The sequence below is a fragment of the Diachasmimorpha longicaudata genome, unplaced genomic scaffold (genome assembly GCF_034640455.1).
Source record: "Diachasmimorpha longicaudata isolate KC_UGA_2023 unplaced genomic scaffold, iyDiaLong2 ctg00000057.1, whole genome shotgun sequence".
NCBI classification, from domain to species: Eukaryota; Metazoa; Arthropoda; class Insecta; order Hymenoptera; family Braconidae; genus Diachasmimorpha; species Diachasmimorpha longicaudata.
The window spans coordinates 2,097,160-2,106,468 of NW_026973896.1; the positions used below are offsets into that span (position 1 = coordinate 2,097,160).

General features: G+C 37.4%; 1 protein-coding gene across 1 annotated transcript; it reads left to right on the forward strand.

The window, feature by feature from the left end:
• Nucleotides 1-458: 458 nt before the first annotated feature.
• On the forward strand, nt 459-4,410 carry LOC135171620 (G-box-binding factor-like). Its single transcript, XM_064138248.1, has 6 exons — nt 459-929; nt 1,748-2,418; nt 2,566-2,663; nt 2,891-2,953; nt 3,025-4,147; nt 4,218-4,410. The coding sequence occupies exons 1-3, from the start codon at nt 864-866 to the stop codon at nt 2,660-2,662; spliced, it is 834 nt and encodes a 277-aa protein (XP_063994318.1). The 5' UTR covers nt 459-863; the 3' UTR covers nt 2,663; nt 2,891-2,953; nt 3,025-4,147; nt 4,218-4,410.
• The last annotated feature ends 4,899 nt before the right edge of the window (nt 4,411-9,309 follow it).

Sequence of the window (9,309 nt, forward strand, 5' to 3'; positions counted from 1 at the left end):
GATGCGCATGCGCAGAGGAATCGGACTGATGCGCAGGCGCAGAGGAGTGGTATTGATGCGCAGCAGCAGAAGAATCGGACTGATGCGCATGCGCAGAGCCATCGGACTGATGCGCATGGGCAGAAGAATCGGACTGACTGACGAAAAACGGTGTGATCCCAAATCCGGGCCCGTTTTGCTCTAGGAGGCCCAGGAGCCGAGAAAAACGCGAAAAACTAAAAAAGTCGATTTCGAGATACGCGGTAGCGTATCGGCCAAGGCAATTTTCGAGACATTTCGAATGTCCGAAAAGCGGGCCGAGCTACCGCGTATATATACACGACACAACTACCCCCTCCACTACTCCCGAATTATAGTAATGCTATAAAATGCAAATGCAAATGCACAAGATTACGGGAGAACCATAATATAAATCGCGTATAATCTACCCATTTCCGGCCGTATTTCTTGTTTCTCATTAATCTTTTAATTAAGAGATACGTTCATTAATTGTGTTATTACATTTTCTATTTCTTGATTCAGATGATTATTTCAATCATTTTTTGTTTCCGATATTGGCAGCATTGTGTGACGTCATTTGAGAACCAAAAAATAATGCTTCTATTGGTGTTCCACCGTTGGCCAAATTTGTTTCGATCGAGCGGTGCGCATGCGCATTGAGTGGTGCCAGCGACTAGACAATGAGAGAGCATATCTCCTCTCTCTCATGTTCGATATGTCGCTGGATCTTATTAGTGACTTTCTTAATAATAACGATCCATTGGTGTTCCACCGTTGGTTAAATTTGTTTTGATCGAGCGGTGCGCATGCGTGTTGAGTGGTGCCAGTGACCAGACAATGAGTGAATTCATCCCCTCTCTCTCATGTTCGATATGTCGCTGGATCTCATTAGTGATTTTCTTAACGATCCAGATTTCAACGACAATCCAGTAAGTAAAACCAATATTAAAATATTCTTTTATGTAGAAAAAAATTATTTAGAATCACCGGCTTTCATTTTTATCAAAGTTCTCTCGGGATTTCCATCAGATGTATCGAAATTTACATCGTTGGTCCATGTGAAATTTTCGAGGTTATGGAAAGCACAACTTTTGACAGATTTATCCAAATAAATGTTGCCACAATTGTAGTATCTTCCGTAACTTCCGAAATACTTAGAAGATTCTTCAGTAATGAATATCTCTACAAGGAATCTCAACTCTTGAAAGATTTACGCTACCGCGTATCTTCATTCATTGATATTTTTAAATCATGAACAGATGAAGAACTTTTAAAGAGGACTTCTTTGTAGATCTCATCGTGCTCTACAAAAGGGTCATTTTTACAATTGCTCTATCTTCTCTAGATTCGGAGATATCAATGAATAAATGTCTCAAGAGTTGATATTACGCAATTCAATTATCGAATTTACTCGATTTCTCATTTTATTTTTTGGCAGAAAGTTCTAGTGCCAAACGTAATTGAATATCGAATTATTCTTCTGATCCATTAGATCTATTGAAAATTCGATCTTCGGTCCACCGGACATTTTGAGGTTATGAAAAGTACAACTTCTGAAACATTTACCCAAATGAATGTTTAAAAAGTTGTGCTATCTTTTTTGAAAATGTCAGGGGAGATTTTTCGTTGGTACTTTCGTCAACTAAGAACAAGTTTTTCTCATATTTATTACTAAAATCTCTCCTGACAGCTCTTTTTGTAGATTCCGATTCAAAGATTATTGATTAAATGTTTATTTTTTCCATAGATTGAGTTGGATCAACGCTCAGCCCCGCCTCTACCTGCATCACCACCACCACCACCACCACCACCACCACCACCACCACCACCACCACCACCACCACCAATAATGGCTGACGACCAGCAACCACCCAATATCCAGCAGCCTCAGCAGCCCCAACACCTCCAACAATATGACCAACAGCTGCAGCATCCTCACCAGCCCCAACAGCTTCAGCAACAATCCTCACAGCTAGAGCAACAACCACCCGATATACAACAAGATCAACATTCACCCGCACAGTCCCACCAGTATCACCTACAACCCCAACAACCTCAGAATCCTCAGCAGCCCCAAGAGCCTCAACACCAACCTCAACAGCCTCAGCAGCCATCCCAGTACGATATCCATGATCTCTTTGGAAATATTAATGAACGCATGGATGTCTTGGAACAATTGTTTGTTGGCAATTACAATCGTGTGAATGAGCAACGTAGAGGTGGTAGTCGAGGTAACAGAGGGGGTAATCGAGGTAATAGAGGCGGTAATGCAAGTAACAGAGGAGGCACAGGTGGCTATGGAGCAGGTGGAAGGAGTCAACGGGGGCGACTAGATGGATGGAACGTGGGAAATGGACAGGCGAAAGAGAATGGTAGGAGACGAAGAGCTGGGCAAAACCTTGATCATCGTAACGCTATGTGAGTTTTTCCAATAATTTAGAATTTACTGCAGTTCTCATGGTCAATTTTCTAAAGCTTGTGACCTCCCTTTCTGCTAATTTTTTCTTCAATCATTCTTATCACTAAATGTCCTTCCGTTCATAACTACGAATGTCTCCCTTTCAGATATTGGAAGAGTCAATTCTTCCAATTGAAAAATCGTCGATCTCAGAGGGGCAAGGGTGGTCCTCCAGTGATCAATCACTACTATGCCTCTCAATAATGTAGGTATTCGGTTCTCCCTTTGGGTGCATTCAAAAAGTTTTTATTCTCATCAATCGCTAAATTTACTAATGGTGATTCTTTTCACCGCTTCTGTCGAAATTTCCGGCGTTTCTCAGCGCGTTATTCACACACAGACCTCGAGTTCCTGAGGTTTTCCATCTCTGGTTGTTCTTGCCAAATAAAATAGGCGATAAATAATCAATTGACATTTTTTTATGTTTTACAGATTTTCCTATAAGGACTTGAGAGTAGTCCCTCGTCGAAACTGTTTTTTCGACGGTTCACAAAGGTAATTGAATGAATATGTTTATTCAATGTACGTTTAAAATCATAAAATTAATTTTTTTTCGCTCTCCCTAGATTCATCCATGGATTCATTCTGAATTCTTCATTCAGGATTCTGTGATAATAAACAGAGGAGAAGCATTCCATCTCGAAAAATATATATATTCAAAAACGTTTTCTAGTGAGTATTGTGTTGTGTTTTCTTTTTATAGGGAAACAAATTTCTCTTATATTAACAAAAAAGTGAGCATAGTATTATGTTAACTGTAAGAGCTAATTATGCAGTTTAGTGATTGTGTTCATGATAAAGAGTTTTGAAGGTATTATAACATAAGCAGAGGAAAACTATTCCATCTGGAAAAATATGCATTTAAAAACTATTGGTATTGAGTATTTAGTTCTGTTTTATTTTTATAGGGAAAAAAAAATCTCTTATAACAACAAAAATGTGAGCATAGTATTATGTTAACTGTAAGAGCTAATTCTGCAGTTTAGTGATTGTGTTCATGATAAAAAGTTCTCAAAGTATTATAAAATAAACAGAGGAAAACCAGTCCACCTCGATAAATATGCATTTAAAAAGGATTTGTATTGAGTATTTAGTTCTGTTTTCTTTTTATAGGGAAAAAAAATTCTCTTATATTAACAAAAATGTGAGCATAGTATTATGTTAACTGTAAGAGCTAATTCTGCAGTTTAGTGATTGTGTTCATGATAAAAAGTTCTCAAAGTATTATAAAATAAACAGAGGAAAACCAGTCCACCTCGATAAATATGCATTTAAAAAGGATTTGTATTGAGTATTTAGTTCTGTTTTCTTTTTATAGGGAAAAAAAATTCTCTTATATTAACAAAAATGTGAGCATAGTATTATGTTAACTGTAAGAGCTAATTCTCCAGTTTATTGATTGTGCTCATGCTAAAAACTTGTAAAAGTATTGTAAAATCTTTTTTTCATGAAGTTTTCCGTTTTGTTTCATGCACAAAATTTCATTAAACCCCTTAATGTGTTGTTCTTTCATTTATTTACCATTTCCGCCGCCAGATGGTAATCAGTGATCATTACGATCGAATCTTGGCTATTCTCAGTCAATTCTCGTCAAATTATCGTCGATGTCTTACTCGTGTCTGATGTCTTACTCGTGAAGTTGTTCCTAACCTGAATTCTTGAAAAATCCATTGAAAATTAGCATTTTTAGTAAGTTGTTGCCTATGATATTGTAGAATATCTTCAAAAATAGGTTTTAACACATTTTCGTCGATTCCAGGATACTCCCTGTGACGGAGCGCTTGATAGGATTGTTCGCTGATTTCTAACCTCTAATTTCGGTAATTTATCTTCTCTCCCTTTGACTTTTTCTTCCTCCTTAACTCTCTATCTCTGTATCCTCTTCAATTATATCGACGATATTCTTCTTGCTCTCCCCTTTCTATCAGCATCTACCCCTTTTGTATTTCTCTCTTGATTTTCCTTTTCTATTTATTTTTATCATCCCTTCGTCTTTCTTCGTCTTTTTCATTATCTATTTCTTCCGTGCTCTCTAGTTTCTTCTATACTTCAAGTTTATTTCATTTTCTTTGGTATTATTAATTAGTTTTTAATAGATTTTCGTATTGTGGTCAAATTTTCCACCAGTATTTTTTCTAGTGATTCAATTTAAAAATTACGATTATCAAGAGCTATTATCTTGTAGAATCAGCTCGTTTGGACTGTTTCTCACATATTCAGCTGATCAAAAGGTGTAATCTTTCACAATCAGCTTATCTGAGCTGTCCTTTCGCCATTCAGCTTTGTCAAAACTGTTATATTTTACAGTCAGCTGCTGGGAGTTGTGTCTTTCGACCATTTAGCTCATCAAAAGATTTGTATATTATCTTTTCCGATCAACTCATTTCAGCTGTCTCTAGACCATTCAGCTTATCGAGAGTTGATATATTTTACAATCAGCTCATTCAAGCTGTTTCTTGGATATTAAGTAGTTTAAGAAATATTACACTTCTCAATCAGCCCATCTCAGCTGTCTCTAGATTAAGCTTATCGAAAGCTGTTATATTTTACAATCAGCTGATTTAAGCTGTTTCTTGGATATTAAGTTATCTAAGAAATATTACACTTGCCAATCAGCCTATCTCAGCTGCCTCTAGATTAAGCTTATCGAAAGCTGTTATATTTTACAATCAGCTCATCGGAGCGTTGTCTCTTTTCCAATCAGCTTCTCTGAGCTGTCTCTTGAATATTCAGTTATTTAAGAGCTATTACCTTTCACAATCAGCTTCCCTGAGCTGTGCGTTGACCACTCAGCTTCCTAAAAGCTATTTTGTCAGCTTCTCCGAGCTGTACTTGTTTTTTACTGTCGGGTTGTCTCCGGAGTTTTTCTCTGCCAACATTCAGATCTACCTCAGTCGTTCTTTCCAGTTCATTAAAGCTGTTACTGATATCATTGAGGACTGTAGTGTATTGTTAAATAACGTATCATTGTATTTCATGATTAGATCAATACAATAAATAAATCAACAAGTAAATCATATTTTTTATTGATATTCTTATTCACAATGCCTTCATTTGATCGTCGCATCATATTAACCAATGGACAAGAGGGTTGGTTATCTGATGACGAAATCGATTACTTTGCCCAAATTTTACATGACCAATTCCAATTTGAATTTCGTGCATCATGGAAATTTATGATCCCAGAATTTATGGAACCTATCAATCCCAATAAGAAGCATATTCATCTGTTACATTATTCAAGTGATGAACTGTCCAGTAAATATGCTGGAGAGATGCGTGGTGGACACTGGATTTGTACATGGTTTGACACTAAATTCATTCATGTGTACGATTCTTCAAATTCACATAAGCTCGAGATACGTCACAAAACATACTTACGACTCTTATACCCTTGGCTCACGATTGATGACACAAACATCAAATTTTGCACAGTCCAACAACAACCTAATGGGTATGACTGCGGAGTTTTTGCCATAGCTTTTGCCGTTTCAATTGCTCTTGGAGAGAATCCAGAAGAAATTAGGTATGACATATCGAGAATGCGCGAGCATTTATTGCATATATTTGACACCAGAACAATTTCTAAATTCCCAACAGTTACAATTCCTACGCACTCAAAGCCGCCTCGGAAACGACCAACATCAACGTTCGGTAATCGAATGCCGAAAAAAAGATTCGTATGGAATGAGAACAAGGAAAATATGAAAGTGAATAGCCAGAAGCGTTATCGAAATCAAATTTTCAATCAATTGCAGAAGGATCGGAATGTATCCTATGTGGAAGACGATGATTCCAACAGAACGCAGAAACCTCTAATGGAACGGTTCCTCTCTGAAATACCTTCTGATGGTGATGAAGGTGATCCCTTGCTGAAGAAACGTCGAATTCTTGGCAATCGTGAATTAATACCGTTGCATGATCAATGGCTGGATATGATCGGTAATAATGAAAGATTAAAAGACGAGCATATCTCATTTTTTGGAGAAATGCTGTCTAAACACTCCGATTATGTTCATCAAAGTTCGTTGTTAGTTCAAGCACCGCAGAGAATCACGCCAATACCTCCTGCAAGAAAACATCTTCAGATTTTGTTTAGCAATGATGTTGAACAGAGCGGGAAATTGGGACATTGGATTTGTAGTTTTTATGATGCGAAGCACATCTACATATATGACTCTTTGAATAGTCATTCGTTACATAATGATCATCTGGTATTTCTACAACATCTCTATCCATTTTATAATGTCTCGAACAAGTCAGTACGATTTAGGAATGTACAAACTCAAAACAACTCTGTTGACTGTGGCATATTTGCCATAGCTTTCGCTGTTACCTTACTATTCAGAGAAAAACCAGAATATATTGAATATGATAGATCCCTCATGCGGGATCATTTGCTCGATATGTTCAAAACAATGCAAATCACACCATTTCCGACCTCTTCCAATTTTAATAAATCAAAATCTTTATCTCTACAAGAGATTCGACGAAAGGAACGACTAGCATATCATTCGCGCAGTCTCAGAGATCGAAAGGCTTTACAAATCAATGATTGCGGTAAAAGTTTCGAAAAAGAGATCGTGGAGAACGTTGCTGGTGAGAGAAGGAACGTAGACGGTTCTCTTTCTAGGAAGCATTCTAATGTGATTCATAAAAAAAAATGTGCTGAGACGTTACTGTCAAATCATTTTGGCAATGATGCTATGGGAGAAACGGAAAAGAATGATAGAACCGAAGGAGTTGGTCCAGATGGACATGATCATTCAAAGATAAATTCCAAAAATGCTACTGCTGATTTAAATAAAAAGCAATGGACTGTTTTCAACAAATCGATACCACTGTCGGGACATGTCAAAAATCCTTGGAATCAAAAATCAAGGAAAGCTGAAAAAAAACAACTTATCAGTAAGAAGACTGGAAAAGCGAATTTCAAAACTCAAGCAGTGAAACAAGAAGTTATTCCAACCAAGTCCCGTCCTGAATATTACGTAGAAGCATTGACGAATGTTATCACGGCAACTGATAAAACCAGTTCGGCAGAAAGTAGTCTGGAAGCCCAAAAAATAGTCAAATGGTGTTTGGAACAACGGAAAAGTTATGTGAAAGGTTTGAATCGCTGGTTGGATACACTCCATAAAACTGCAGACCATCATCTTACTAAAATGCGTGGTAATAAGAAGGAACACAAAGTAACGAACCTGTGTGGATTGTCGAGACATACATCATCGACAGAATCGTATTTTTACGAAATGATATATACATTTAATATACCGATAAAATTCAAAATTGAAATCAATTCGAAGGGGCAAGCAACTAATATATTGCCTTTGATTAAAGACAGGCTGCATCGCAAAAAATGGGAATGTGACCTATATTGCCAAGTCATACGCAATGAAGGTATTCTTGGGGACTATCAGAAGTTTCTTGAACTTCTTGCAGTACAGAAGTTACGTACTCTCCCAGAATTTTTGAGAAATTGTTTCTTTGAACATTCAAAAGATAAGTTAGGCCACTTGGTCCATTGTTATACAGAATTGAATCCATGTAAATCCTTGTTTTTTGCTGTCGAAATGTTGGTATCGCACTTCCCTGTGGTGCGAAATATTAAGAGACTCTTATATAAACTCAATGAAACATTCGGGAAATTGACCCATTTGGATGAGGCTTTAGAATCAATGAACTTGGATTTGTTGAGGAAGATATCCGAGGGAATGAAGAGGTCAGGACAATCTTTTGAGTCTCCCGTGACGGGAATTGATAACCTAGATGAAGATATGATACAGATAAAATATAAAAATGCGTTTCTCGCTATGGCTAAACGAGGTATGGCTGAATACCCTTGCATTTCGTGCCAGAAACTATACCCCCCGACTGCTGTTAGAGCAGTTAAAAATCTACGGAAAGATATCAAATGCCTGCATTGGCAAAATTTGATGGCCTTCGTGGAGAAAGATATCTCCTACTTTAGTGAATACGTATGCGACTATTGTTTAAGAAAATTTCGGAAGGATCAGCTACCACCAACTTGTATATTGAATAATCAGGTTGTAGGTAACATCCCTGACGAAATGAAGAATCTGAATGATTATGAGAAAATACTTATCCAAAGGGCGAAGGTATTCCAAGTTGTGCAGAGAGCCGGAACGGTTCAGAAAAAAAACATACCACATACTATGCGAATTCAGAAATTAGTGGGCCAAACATTTTACTTACCATTACCAATGGAAGAAACTCTTAATAAAATAGCTTCAACCACCGATCCTATCAATAAAGATCATGAATTGCATATTTTGATCCGAGGAATTCCTTCCAAGGCGAGTGCCGTTTGGCAAAAATTAGTCAATCTGGAAAAAGTTTTTAGAGCTCTGAGATGGTTACGATGTAATAATCCACTTTATGCTAATATTGAATTGCCAGAATCAGCTGAGCATTTGATGAAATGGATAACTGATGACGATATTGAATATAATATAGAATCAGGTGAAAGTGATCCTGATGATGATTGCGAAGACAACCCCCAGGTAATTGATAACACAGACATAGAAGTCGATAATCAAGAAATGGATCCAATAGGTCCGACTGAGGGAGCCACAGAAGTTGACGGAACAGAATCAAAAGTAGTCGGACCGCTGGTTCATGTGATCGATGACGAATCACAATCGTTGAATGGTAGGAATGAAATGGACAATGTAAGAGGGCAAATTTTATCATCAGATCGGGACGAGAATGCTCCTATGAAGTCTCCAATGGTCACTCAAATTTTTGATTCTACAGCGCGCTTTGAGCAATACACAATCTATCCCATGCACGATAAAAGAATCCATGACACCGCATGCAATTTATATCAA

Bases quoted from the DNA above. Each gene is read 5' to 3' on its own strand.
- LOC135171620 (XM_064138248.1), top strand. From the start codon at position 864: ATGTTCGATATGTCGCTGGATCTCATTAGTGATTTTCTTAACGATCCA. The intron at 930-1,747 runs GTAAGTAAAACC...TTTTTTCCATAG, and splicing joins CAGATTTCAACGACAATCCA to ATTGAGTTGGATCAACGCTC. The intron at 2,419-2,565 runs GTGAGTTTTTCC...TCTCCCTTTCAG, and splicing joins CTTGATCATCGTAACGCTAT to ATATTGGAAGAGTCAATTCT.